Source organism: Andrographis paniculata, unplaced genomic scaffold, assembly GCF_009805555.1.
Source record: "Andrographis paniculata isolate CXL003 unplaced genomic scaffold, ASM980555v1 Contig71END, whole genome shotgun sequence".
Classification (NCBI taxonomy): domain Eukaryota; kingdom Viridiplantae; phylum Streptophyta; class Magnoliopsida; order Lamiales; family Acanthaceae; genus Andrographis; species Andrographis paniculata.
The window spans coordinates 4,450,263-4,465,394 of NW_026137608.1; the positions used below are offsets into that span (position 1 = coordinate 4,450,263).

The 15,132-nt window shown below is 28.4% G+C and overlaps 1 protein-coding gene across 1 annotated transcript; it reads right to left on the reverse strand.

Moving 5' to 3' along the window:
- Nucleotides 1-409: 409 nt before the first annotated feature.
- Nucleotides 410-10,691, reverse strand: LOC127264760 (uncharacterized). The gene is made up of 16 exons (XM_051294269.1): nucleotides 10,465-10,691; nucleotides 10,327-10,376; nucleotides 8,588-8,648; nucleotides 7,101-7,196; nucleotides 6,859-7,008; nucleotides 6,572-6,703; nucleotides 5,818-5,945; nucleotides 5,575-5,617; nucleotides 4,004-4,087; nucleotides 3,868-3,909; nucleotides 3,144-3,214; nucleotides 2,654-2,707; nucleotides 2,438-2,543; nucleotides 2,270-2,338; nucleotides 1,745-1,891; nucleotides 410-806 (listed from the first exon to the last, which is right to left on the reverse strand). The coding sequence occupies exons 1-16, from the start codon at nucleotides 10,609-10,611 to the stop codon at nucleotides 675-677; spliced, it is 1,512 nt and encodes a 503-aa protein (XP_051150226.1). The 5' UTR covers nucleotides 10,612-10,691; the 3' UTR covers nucleotides 410-674.
- Between the last annotated feature and the right edge of the window lie 4,441 nt (nucleotides 10,692-15,132).

Here is a 15,132-nt window from a genome sequence, read left to right on the forward strand (position 1 = left end):
TTCTCTCTTTTCCATGTACACAAATATTTTTATTCTTTAATTTTATTATATTTTTTCCCTTTCTCTTGGATGTGGCCGTAATAACTTTGTTATATACTTCCTCATCTTTAATCAAAGTACTATATTAAAAAATAATAATATTTTATTACTTAGTGTAAAAATTTGACATTTTTGTCTATGTATAAAATAATTATATGTAATGATATATTCGTAATTTAAACAAAAATTAACATATTTTGATATTAATCTATAATTATTTTTTTAAAAATAGAAATGAGATACTTTGAAGTAGGACAAACAGAAATAGTTAAAAGATTACTTTGAATTGGAACCGAATACTATTTTAGTCGAGAGCAAATGTTTTTAATTAGTTTTTGAGAAAAAAAAGAGAATACGTATGCATGATTAATAGCACACAACACACAGGTATTGCATTCATGGTCGGGAGCCTTGCACATAAAAGCTGGATTACATAGAAAAATGCAGCAAGGATCACAAAGGATCTCACCCTTCAAAAGGAATGATCCATGGCAGTAAGCCTTTATTCAAAATATACAACCGAATATATAGACGGCTTATTCGCAAACCAAACATTCGAATATCTTGTTTACGGAGGAGTATATACGGAGAAGACATGAGTCACGTTTAGTCAGCCAATATAATGCATTGATACCTTAAGTTTTCCCATTCATGTAAGGAACATTAGACTTCTCAATAGGCCAAGGAGCGCCGGCCATCACTGCCTCAATGTCGGATATCTCCCGAGGAACCTTGGTCATATTCACACAACCCTCCGCGGTGACACACTGGATAGGTACACAAAATACACATGTAAACAAACAAGTTCAAGATTATGTATATATATATAGAGAGAGAGAGTGTGAGTGTGTGTGTGTGTACGTGTGATGGTTATGGTGTTTATCAGCATATGGTGATGATATACGCAATACATGTTAAGACGGGGATCCGGGGTTCCAACTTAAAACCAATTGGTTGTAAGTGGAGTAGCCCTTCATCCCTTATAAGGTAGGGGAATCCCAACATTACATCCAATGTGGGATACTTAACACTCCCCCCTCGAGATGATAATCTCGAAAATCCATACAAGATCCAAACTCAATACGGACACCATGGCTCTGATACCATGTTAAGACAGGGATCCGGGGTTCCAACTTAACAATACACGATTGCGATTAAAACATGTACTGTGTGCATCATTATCATGTTTTGTTACTTAATATTCTATATCGATTGTAGCATAAGTAATATTACTATGTAATATATGCATTTGTACTATATTAGCATGTAATCTTGTATTGAAATCAAATATGATGTGTGCCATATGTATGTTTACTATATGCTGTCAGCACAGTTCCGATAAAACTATATACCTTAATTAACATATTAACCACCACTATATATATATATATAGTAAGGTGGGATATGGACCATATTAAACATGAACACACGGATAAAAGCAAATAATTAAGGGTGAGAAGATTTTTTGAAAACAAAAATAAGCTTCCCAAACAAACAAAAAGAATAGCACATAAAATTTGGTTAGAAACGTTCACGATGCTTGCAATGATTGATTAGAGGTATATTGGGATTACTATATATATCCAAGAATCATAAATGAAAACGCTTGAAGGGTGTGAGGATAAAAAGGCACAAGCAACGAGTATCTTTTTGGGAATTTTCTGGAGTATGAATTGGCAATAATCAAGAAAAGTAAGAAATTTACCACATCACTTTCAATTCGAACCCCACCAAACCCTCGAAATTTATTGATCATCTCCGGGTTGAAATATTTTGATGTTTGCGAGCTTTCTTCCATTGCAGGAATTAACAATGCATCAATGAAGTAACATCCGGGTTCCACAGTAATCACCTGTATTGATCAAAGAAAATTTATATCACTTGTCAGAAGAAAACCAGGGAGTGATTATGGCTGCATTTCTACTGAAACTTGACATGAAATAGGGCCAAAAGGCCAATATTAATGATGGAAATGAAGTTTCTCTGAGTAAGGACATAGTAAATGAGTTTCGGCATTGTTAATATAAAAAAGGTGAAAAATAGATATGAGTTTCTAACTTTCTATAATAGCAAAACATGATTTATGGGTTTTGATATATTAATCGATGGATAACAATGCAGTGATCCAAACAAGAAGGTACAAATGGAGAATGAAAAATGAATTGGTTAAATATTATCATTGGCTTAGACAATACTTATTCAAACAGATTCTAGTTTGTCAATTACATACCATTCCCTCCAAGAGGTCTCTACTTGTGCGCAAAGAATTCAGTCCAGGATCCGTGGGTCTTTCTGCTCCCTAGAGGAGAAGGTTATTTCTTATAAGTAAAATTAGCTAGAAATTTGGCGGATCAATAAAATAAATCACAATATTAACCAAGATATGCCAAAATTCAACCTGTAAATAACCCCCAGGATCATGAGTATCAATTCCCAGAAGGTGTCCAAGGCCATGGGGCATAAAAACAGCACCAACTCTCTCTTTAACCATCGTGTCCACATCACTTTTTATATCCGACAGCCATTAGTGAGAATAAGAAAAAGAATTTAGTTCTGCACCACTATTTGCAGTGTGCAGCTAAGTCAAGAAACAAACTAAAAGAAACATACATACCCAACAAGAAGATTTCCTTCCTTTAATGACTCCAGAATAACTTTTTCAGCCAACCTGGAATGAATTGCACCCAAATATATCATATAAAACCTCAGATCATTACAGAGAATAATACCAAAAAGCTGGGTACAAACATTCAAGACAAGGACAAATCTTTCAGAAGCTATATTAGTTAAGGAGAAATACAGATGTCCATCCACAGATGGAAAAGGAGATAAAATAAATGGAACTGTAAGATTTACAGAGAAAGAGAGAAAACGCGCCTCAACATGATTTTAAAAAATATATGAAAAATAAAAATAAGGACCAAAATACAGGGTTTATTTATTTATTTTGTTTCCGTAAAATTTTATTCCTCATTAAAAACTCAATACCAAACAAAACATGGCATCAAAGTACAATGATAATTTGATTTTCTAAGAAAATATTGCCTCCATTACAGTGCAATTGCCAATAAAATGCTCATAGCTTACAAAGTAGAGATTCTTACTTGTGCATATCAACCCAGTTTACTCTCGGTCGCATGCTGGATATAACCGCGTTATGCGCACGAAGGACAGCCTGCAGATGTAGGAATATCAAACATGCAGCATGAATGCATATCTTTCTAAGATATGATTAACTAAAAACCCTATTTCCTACATGACATTGCATATACAATTTGGATTATGAATCCACTAAAATTAGGATATCAGAGAAGGAAAACTTATTAACTATAATATTTCACAAAAAGACCATTGCATATGAATCCTTTTAATTGCTCAAGCTTCTAGTTTTTACCACATTGTAGCAGATTATCTAATGATGCATCCGACAGAGAAAAGAGAGATGTATCTCTAACAATCATCACTCAAAAACTGTATCAGTATAACTAGATAAACTAAACTAATATATAAGATCATAACTGACATATGATAACTGGTTAATTTTGAAAAACTATACAACATTGTTAATCTCATGCGTCTCAAAAAATACAATTTGCTAAAAAGGGCTGAGAAAATCAAATAGTTATGGAGGTTTTTGAGATATGAAGTTCTTCAAAGATCTTCCATTGTCTTTGTAGTCATTTCTAGGCCATAGTAACAAAATCAAGAGCCTTCTTAACAAAAAAACAAAGGAAACACTTTAAAAGACATTGACATAACATCCCCCAAAATGCTGCAAATGATATATTATTTAAGATTTTCATTTTCCTTACTTAATAATAGGCTTACATTGTATATAAGGGATTGATCAGGTGTGAATTTCCCATTAACCTGCATACATAATCAAATTTGCCAGTATTAATGTCAGAGACTGTTAAGTCAATAGCAAATGCTATATCCTGCTTATATTGATACACATTCTTACAGGGAAGGAACATGTTATATCAGAACCATAAAAATGGTATTCAGCTCCCATGTCTAGCAACGCCATATCCCCATCTGCTAAGATCTAAAAAAACAGGTATTAAGACGTTAGAATTAAGAACTTTGTTTTCATCTGTAACAACCTTATCTCTTAATACATATAATATCTATTCTTGGCAGTGTATATATAAATATATGTATGTGTATACATATAATACCAAAAAAAGAACTCCTGCCAGACAGCAGTATCAAACAATAACATACAGAACATTCATGTACGGAGAAAATTTATTCAAAAAATGAATCCCATTTTGTTGCCTCAACTAAGAGATTCACTAGAAATACATTGAAAGACTATTTGTAAAATGATGCCTCATATGGAAACACAAATGCTTTCTCTTTCCCATTCCTTTCATTGGATTTTCTGTGGATTGTGGAACATGCTCAACCACAGGAGGATTCAAACAAATTCCACTAACAATCTTCCTGCCCTACCAAGATGTTCCCTCTATTCGAGCCAAAAGGACAAACTAACAATCTTCTAATAAGCCATCTCAAATCCTGCTAACAACTATTTATAAGAATAGATACCAAATTCTAATGGACATATACTGAGTATGGAAATCTAATTCTAAAGGACTCCTATGATCCTTAGAATATTATTAATCATAGACTTATTCGTCCTACAAATTTCTTTATAACCTAACAGGCCTTAATTCTAAAGCTCTACCTCCTAACAGTGAACTTTTTGCGAGAACCTGTAGGGAACTGAAGAAAAGAAATTTTAACATGTTACCAAAGCAAAATCATTATATGAAGAATAAATTCAATTTGTTTCCTGAATTAAATTACCTTGCACCAAAGTAATTATATTAAACTTCCTCCCCTTCATTATCAGAAATCCAAATGTATCATTATAAACCAAATAGCTTATGTATCTACCAAATCATGCCCTTATCCTTGGGGTAGAATCATAATGCTAAAATTATAAAAACATAATGAAGCCATCTCGAAGATATTAAAATTGTGCATAAACTTCACCATGTTTCACCTACCAACCTACCCAATTTTTCATCATTCCTAATCCTCCTTTGCCCCAAATGCAGAAGCACTGGCACATGCACATGTATACCATCCCTCAATAGCTTCTTGTTGAGATACATTTTAGATAGATATTTCAGTTAAGATTATATAGGTTTGGTGGTTATTATTTAGGCATATCTGCTAGATTATGTTATTATTTGAATTTATACTGTTTGTAAAGCATCACTGCTCCCCCTTGCTACCTACCATCTAAATGAAATTTATGATTGAATTCATAGCATAACCATGTTCACTCTTGAGCGGTTCTCATTCGTGTGTTCAAGGTAGACACCTTTCTTTAAGAATTTCCACTTAAGAGCAATAAATTCCAATAAATATCCAAGCATAATCTCATTCTGTGACTAGATACCAATCCAAGCCTTATTATAACTCCTGATAAGCTAAAACCAACTCAGCATCACTGACAGCACATAACAAGCTAATTGTTTAACAATAAATTTTGACCAACAGACAAATTAGTTAATATACCTTGTCATTGGGAGCCGCTGCATGACCATAATGGAGCACAGAACTAAAATCAGAATTCAAACCGTTTGTTAATAATAAGTTATGTATATATATATATACATGTATAAAAATTTTCAGAACATTAACTCATTGCGTAGGAAAATGAATTTTACAGAAAATGCTTGATCAAACATATGACATACTTCTAGTAATTAGAAAAAGGAGGAGTATGGAAACATATAGGGAATAAAGGTAAAACAATACCTGTTGTTACCAGTTGCGCAGATACATGTATACGAACAATGCCTACAGCCACCATACATGTATGTGTGATGAAGAAACAAGCTTTCTAACTGATACTCTAACATATCTACTTTGGCCTTTTTCATAACCTGATGAAAAATTAATAGCAGATTAAGCAAGTCCATCATATGAGCTACAACACATAAATAAGAAAATCATGTGCACAAATAACCGATCAACTTTTTTCACTGTGCTTCCTATATATTAATATCAAGATGGATATATATATATATTATATATGCATATATATTCCCAGATCCCATGATAGAAAACTATTGGTGGAGCTATGATACAACTGTGAATCTTAACCTATGCTTCCAGATCCAATTTACAGAAACCCATTCAAATTTGATAAATGCATATTTTATCTATGTGTAAACCTATAATTTGGAGAAAACTTGATCATAGTGTATGTTAAATGACACAACTGCAAAAATTATAGAACTTGAAATCACTGAACTTATCAATTTTTATGGCTGAAAGTTGGACTTTATGTTGAAGCGAAGTACTGGTATGGTTCCCCCCCTGCCCCATCAAGGGAAGGAAAAAGGAGAAAATTGTTCATTCTAATATCTAACAGCAGGTAATCATGCTTTTTTTCTTTTCATTATAAAATACATCAAATTTCTTCACATCCTTTGAGATACCTAAGATGCATATAATAGGCTGAAATTTGTAGAAAACATGTAATTGGAATAAGTTCGAGAATTCCAACCTCAATATGAGCTTCAGAGCTGATATCATTGGCAAATTGGATGACTGCACGCTCTAGCTCTGACTTTACAACTCGGCATTCAGTCAAAATTGGATGCAGAGAATTTAGATCAGTCTTAAACTTGTCAATACCCTGAGAAAATGTAACCTCAAAATATGAGAAGGAAAGAAGAAGAAAGTTATATTAATCACATATAACTAGAGCGTCAGTCAATCATATCTAGTCAAACAGAAAGCAGCATTCTTTACACTTCTGTGAGAAAATGATAGCAAAACAGATGCAAGAACCTCAAAGTCTGCAGGTTTGGAATAGTTGTTGCTGTCGGTGTTGAGCCCATACAAGAGATAAAGCAATGGTGTGCCAGATCCTTGAAATTGATTATTCAAAGCTTCTGAGATCTCATCCGTGTAGTATACGTAGTTAACCATGTATTTTTCCTACAGATCCATGCAAAATAATACATGCTAAAGTATCCTCGAGCAATTAAATTTTTTGTATTTTGTATGTAAATGAATATAAATGCAGTCACCTTGAAGTAGGATAATGGCTTAATTTCTCCTTGCCACACAGCATAATCAGCCGGTAATCTTGGAGCAAAGAGTATTGATTCTCCATTTGCTATATTCTAAACAAAAGCATTAAGCTCATTTTTTGTTAAAATTTTCTTGAACAAATGTAATTTTCATCATTACATAAAATGATTTTTCACAAGACAAGGGTGATCTGTAAATTTATGAATCTGGCATACAAAAAAAATCTTAATATATTAGAGCCTTCCAAATCTCGGTCATCCTAGTTGGTATTGTATTACAAAGGACTAGAATCCTTGATCAGTATGTTGCTTGCACATGCATCATAGGAAATAGATTATATAATCTCTTCAGAAACAATACTAAATTGAAATTTAAGATCTGATAGACATGGATTAATAAGATATCTACTACCTTACAAGATGATAAACACAAGCACTAACATCAGTCAAGTACTACTAACCACACTATTTTAGCATCACTCTAGTATTATAGCACTAGATTCAGTAAAACACGCCCTTTTCTTGTAAATATGTATGAATAGTATACACATTTTCTAATTATAAATTTATAATAATATCACCTTCCAATATCAATAACATTAATGTGTACATGGTGCACAATGCACAGCATGGCATTCGCCATATATGTATCATATACTCCCTCCGTCCCATTATATTTGTCACTTTACTTTTGGCTAGCTTTTTTTGGTGGTTTAAAATAATTTTCCCCTTGCTTTATGTTTGGAATAATTTATTAATTTTATTTGAGGATACAAGAAGAAAAATCTTATATAAATAAAGAAAAGTTCAGAAAAAATTTAAGCATACTAAATTAGAAATAATAGTAAACAATTTGGGGTGCAAACACTATATGTGCATTGTGATATCCTCCCACAAGATGTTTGAATCTTGTGAAATATATAATATAATTTAAGTTTCATTACAAAATTACCTTAATATGCGGGTGTGTTCACCCACCAATATTTTGTTGATACAATTCCCGAAGAATAGTGCCAAAAAGTTAACAAATATATACACACTAATACAATGTATATAATATATACGCTATATTCACTCATAAAAAGTCAATAATATAGTACAAAACATTATATTTTATATTACCTACAATTCCCCATACCTAACATAAAAAAAACACTTACATCCAAAACACAAAAGTGAACACCCCTTCTCATCAAAATTCGGCACCATACTATAGCTCCACATTGAATCAATTTCTACCAACAACTTACTTAGTGGAAAATGCAGAAGAATAAGAAACTACAAAGAAAATATATGCAATCCTAGAAAAAAAACAAGACAGAGTATCTATGTGCATATATACATATATATTAAAGTTAGCTTCATGGGATGCTTTCAACAATTTTTAAGAAGCTCCAATAGATCTTGTCAAAATGAAATTATCTACATTATAAAAATTTTAAAAATCTGATAATAAATTTAAAGATAGCATTCAATGAACTTACAACAGCACCATAAAACCCAGGCTCTATCACTCCGAACAAGTATGCAAAATAGCTCTCCTGCCTGGCATGTCACGAATACCAGTTAATCATAAATACAGAAGTAATAATGTGCTACCTATACTTCCATTGCACTTGAAAAGAAATGAAGTTACAAGAAAAGGAATCTAGATCTGAAACTAAAATTTCTAAAAGAAAATGAGGACAAAAACATGACTCATTTATCACCAAAGATTTTCAGCTTGTTATTAAGAGTAACTTCAAAATTAATCACTTTCTTTCAAGATGACTCCAAGTGAACCAAGACGTGTACAAATTACAGTATACTGTTTATCTGTCGTTAGAGCTTTCTGTCAATATAATTAGCAATATCACTGCAACAAACAAGGAATTCTGAACAAAGAAATCCAGTGTGGCCTATAATAACAGAGAAGTTCTAATTAGTAATAATTCCCATAAATACATTAATAAAAAGAAAAAAACCCAGAGGAAGTTCTAATAATAGATGGGGTCAATTTCTTTCTGAGATTTCACCACTGAATGAGAATTAAGTAGAAATGAGTTTTGTGGGTCACTTGAGGTTTTTGTTGGCCAATATATCAGGAAAAGGCTGGTAAGAAGCCGGGGGTTTGTTTCTTCTCCAAAAATTTTCCAACACATGATTCATTATTTTTATATTATTTACACAATTCTCTATATCTTACGTCAAAAAATTTTCTTCAAGCCAAAACACAAAACAAACACACCCCTGTACTTAATGAATGGATAGATTAAATATCTACAAGGTATGATTTCAAATAAATATTTATGCCCTTTGGCGCTTTGCATTATATTCCTTTTTGCTGAATGTTGTAAATAGGCGCTTTGTTTACATAGATACTTTTGTAACTTCTGATACTCCCTCCGTCCCAATACAATAGTCTTGTTTACTATTTTTATCTGTCCCAAAACAATAGTCTTATTTTCATAAATAATCATATCACGATAGTACTAACCCTACTTTTTCATTTTTATTACATAATTGCCACTACCTTTTTACGTCAATACACTCACAAAGGCAAAAAAGTCTTTTATCTATATACTTTTTATAGACTATATTCCTTAAATCTCGTGTCCATCCAATTAAGACTATAGTTCTTGGATGGAGGGAGTACTATTCAACAGTAACATTTTTTAAAAAAAATCATATAAAATATATATTTTCATGACATAACATCAAATACTTACATACAGATTATACAAGTGTGTTTGGTTGTGATTTAAGATCGAAATTAATACTATTTATTCCACACGATTCCCAATAAAAATATACCATTTTTTTTTTACAAAACCTCACATCAAATTACTATTTAAACAAAAATTCTAATCAACATTTCATTTCAAATTAATTTCAAACTACACCCAAACAAACAAAATTAGAAATAGTAAAAAAGTTTGTATTTAATATGATGTTTGACAGAGAGAATAGATATTTGATGGAATATTTTTTTTCAAAAAATTACTGTTTATAAATAGTACAAACACCTCCAAAAGTATCCTGTAAATTTTTACTGTTACTAAAAAAAAAACTTCTATCAAAACAGAATCAATCAAATAATGGTGACTACTACTCCTTCCAGGTACGGTCTCAACTACTTAAATTCTTTATACGAAAATTTTGCTTAAACAAACACCCATCCGCTAAGATATATACAAATGCAACTTAGAATTAAGCAAAATACATTCATTAATATGACAAGTACCTAAACAATTCAACATGGTCGGTGTCGTGCCGATTCTGCTCTTCCCCGCCCTAAAACGCGAGTCGAAGACATCGAAATTCCATGAATGGGAGCAAATAGAATCCTAAGGAAGGGGGATTTGAGAAAGAAATTCTGCACCTGGAGAAACACAAAGCCTTGGAGAGGGCTAGAAGACGCAGATAGGTGGCCTCGAAATGAATCTAAAAGCTTCTTCCGATTGACGGCGTGTAGTTCCATGGGCACCTCCGGCGGTGACAGAGAAGAAACAGGCGCAGGAGCAGCCATGGCGTCTCGGCTGCTTTGGCTCTCAAGTGTACTGTGGTGTTGTCTTCCCGTAGAATTTATACAGACGAGGTTCACAATATAACGCGACACTGGACTAAGGCCGTATTCGTATTTGTTTGGGTTTTCAATTTCTCTAAACTCTTAGCGTACGAATGAAATGTACTCCCTGATAATTAGTAAGTAATCAAACAGTACATAAGGAAAAATAATTATTGTATAATAAAATTAATTATAAATTAAAATTAAAATAATTAAATAATTTAATTAAAATTTAAAATGTGATTAAAATATATAATTATATTTTTAAAAATAAAAAAAACAAATTTATATTGGATGTATAAAAATAAAAAATAGAAACATAGAGACAAATTATATGGCACATAGAGAGTACTGTTTTACTTAGCTACATTAATATTTTTTTAGGGAGTTTTGTGAAAATTTGGATTTGGGTTTGAGTTTGAATTTGATTTTTATTTGAATTTTGAAGTGAGTTTGAATTGATGTGTTTCTTTTATGTTTGGGTTTGAGTTGGATTTAAAGAAGTTTGAGCGTGTATTAATTTGATGATAATGAATATAATAATATAAATGTGTATTTTATATCTATATATATTTATAAATTTTTATTTATTTTTATTATAAAAAATTTATTTTTTGCAAAATAATGTATATATTTTATATATTTTATTCAATTATAATTATTATAATTATTTTTATATTTATAATTTTAAAAATCTAAAACAAAAAAAAAAAAAAAGAGAAGGAACATGCCTCGTGCATACCATGTCCCCTTGTACCAAACAACCCAAGTTTGGGCTGGGGATATGATATAAAAAATACTATTTTTTCGTCTGTTTGGGTCACTGTAAACGCAAGAATTTACAATAAATATAATTAGGAAATAATTAAAAATATATTAATGAAAATAATTATTTTATAATATAAATAATTATAGATTAAATTAAAATAACTAATTAATATAATTAAAATTAAAAAAAATTAAAATTTAAAATAAAAAATTAAAGTGTATAATCAAAAGATGTGGGTATGAGTGGGGGACCCTATTACTACATAGGGTTATTTGTTTATAGTTACGTTCAATTTCTTGAATTTCATTATTTTATTTCTCAAACAATAGACTTTAAAAAATATATATATTTAAAATATTATACTATTTGAAGTTACTTTTTATATAAAAAATTAATTTAATTAAAAATTATAGTATTATTTTTTTATTTCAAATTCAACCAAACAAACTTTTAAAAAGCCTTCTATATTTGTATACCTAATTAAAATAATAATTATGAACCACACATAGATTGCTTTTTGGTAAGGGAAAATAAGAATGCCACTTATTAATAATCCAAGAAATATAACAACGATAGGACATAAAAAACTAAAGACACGTGATAAATTTTAAGTATCAATCATTTTCATTGATCATTTTTATAGAACCTTACTTTTTAAACATTATTTGAGTTGAACTTGTCTTCTTGCTATCACTTTAAAAAAATATATATATATATTTCACCCGTTTCATATTTATATATTCATTACTTTTTATACGGAGTTTTAAAAATATTAGTATTATATTATGATAAAGTAGAAATAAAGGTAAAAAAATTAAATTAATCCTATTAGTGTTGTATGATATAAAGATAATGACATTTGTGTAATATATTGTAAATTGAAAGGGTATTTATAACGTTAGGTAAATTGTACAAATACTAAAAAAAAAGAAATTGATATTTTGTTACGAGATTGACCAAAATAAAAAAATGGATAGATTTTTAAGGAAGAGTAATAATAAATAATAATCAATCTCTACTAATATCTAATAATTTTGTAACTTATATCATCTTTAGTTTAATGCGTGTAATTCATTTACCGTTCTATTGGATGTTTTTGTTTTTCTTTTAAGTTTAATTTTATTTTTTTTACTATACAACTATTAATATAATTTTTTTTATAAAAATATAGTCACTTCCTCAAAATTCAATGTATTTTTTTTAAATAGATTAAAAAATAATACTCTACTTTTTCCTTGACAAACTATTTATTTTTTTATTTTGGTATGTCCCATAATAAAATTTTTATTTTTATTTTTAGTAACTGTACTATCTACCTAACAACAAATACCTTTTCAATTTACAATATATTACACAAATGTCATTACCTTTATATCATACAATACTAATAAAGTTTAGTCTTTTTACTTTTATTTCTACTATATCCCAATATAATACTAATATTTTTAAAACTCTGCACAAAAAACAAATAAATAGATAGATATAAGGTGGATGAAGTAATATTTTATCGATTAATAAAAATTTATAAGATAATTTTATATTTCTAAAAGTAATAAAAAAAAAATGAATAATTTTGTGAAGGTGAGAGGTACTTTACTATTTAAATAAGATTATTTTTACTATAATTAAAAATAAACAAATTATAAGATATCAATTTTTTTTTAAAAAAAAAAACACACACACACACAATTCATAGGAACATATCTATTTAAAAAGGATTGTGTGGTGAAGATATATTGAGTTTACTATTGTTTCCGTATTATAACAAAGTATTAATACTTTTATTTTAGTCCATCTCGTAATAAAGTATCTATTTTTTTTAGTAATTGTATTTTCTACCTAATATTACAAATATCATTACAACTTACAATATATTACACAAATGTCATTACTTTTATATCACACAATACTAATAAAGTTATTTTAGTTATTTCTATTTTATTCATACTATATCCTAATATAATATTAATATTTCTAAAATCCGTGTAAAAAGCATTAGGATACATAGTTATGGGACGGAGGGAGTAATATATAGGCTTCGTTCACACAATGTTTTTGAATGAAATAATTTTTTGTGGATGGTATGATAAATTCTTTCAAAAATATAAGATTATTAGTTTAGATGGAATAATTGTCTTTGTTGACTTTTTTTTTACTTTTGTATAAAATATTGTATAACAATTAAAAAATGGTGTTGAAAGAACAGAGATAATACAAGTTTTATTAAAACTGTTCATCTATTTTTTTTTATTACTCATTTATCACATAAAAACATACTTTTTTTTTTTTTTATCCATCATATAAAAATATTTTTATTTTTATTTTTGGTAACAAAATATATATTAATTTTTGTAGCTTTTCTATTATAAAAGATAAAAAGTAATAAGATAGTTTTTAATTGTTAATTGATTCAATTAGTTAGTTTGATTAATTGATTTGATAAAAAGTTTATATTAAAATGTTTAATAAAACTGTCTGATCATAAGTGTTTATAAGTAAAATAATACTGTAATTTACAACATTTATATTTTATTTTTTAAAAATATTCAATTGTATAAATTTGGATTTAAAAATTTAAAAATTTTGTGTTATTGAATATTTGAAAATTTGAAAATGATATAAAATCTTTATTTTTATTATTTTTTAGTTTTAATAAAAAAAATAATATATTTTTCTTGAAAAATATGAATATTTTTTAATTGATAATGGCGTTAACATAAACTAATAATTTTTTTTTATATTTTTATTATTAATTATTGATTATTTTATTATTTATTATATTTATAATTTTTAATAATGTATTCTCTTTTATTTATTTTTATTTAAAATTTATATAATAAAAATATATAAAAATAAATTAATAATATTTATATTTTCTTAATTTTAATAAATTTATACATTTTATAAATAAAATAATTTATATGTAAATATAAATTTTAATAAATTATAATTTATAAAAGATAACATTATAATTTAGTAAATAAAATATATCAAAATAATTAATAAACACTGCAATATAAAATATATTTATATATTTGTAAAATAAAAGATAACTTTTTAAATACAAACAAAAAATATTTTTAAAAGTTGAATTCTAAAAAAAAAAATTATAAAATATATAACACAATATAGATATAATAATACAACATAATATATAAATATACAAAATATAATATATATATAATTATATATGAAAGTGTGTTTATATGTTTTGAGAGAGAAAGCGTAGGAGAGAGAGGATAGATAAATTAAAACTTAAAATATGTCCAATAAGTTATTTGAAAAAGTCAAACACTTAAATTAACTATTTGACTAATTAAAAAATCTAAAACTGGTCAATAAATTAAAAGTTCTAGGTAATGGACGACCCTGACTTCTCAGGGTTTATTTGTTTGGGGAATAGTTTCAAAATTTTACTATTCATTAATTTCTTCTCCGAAAAGATCAAATCAATTTATTTTTTATATTATACTAAAAATTAGTTTTATATTAAAAACGTCACATTAACAATTATTTATATCAAATCAACAACTATTTATATCTAATCATATCATTACTACGATTCAAAATTTTGATTATTCAAATATCAACTGAAAATCCAAACTCCCAAACAAACACACTCATAATTAATTATATAAAGTTATGTTCTACTTTATAGTGGGCTTTGCATAATTCATTTGATTTTTCACGACCTAATTGTTATCAATGCTAAT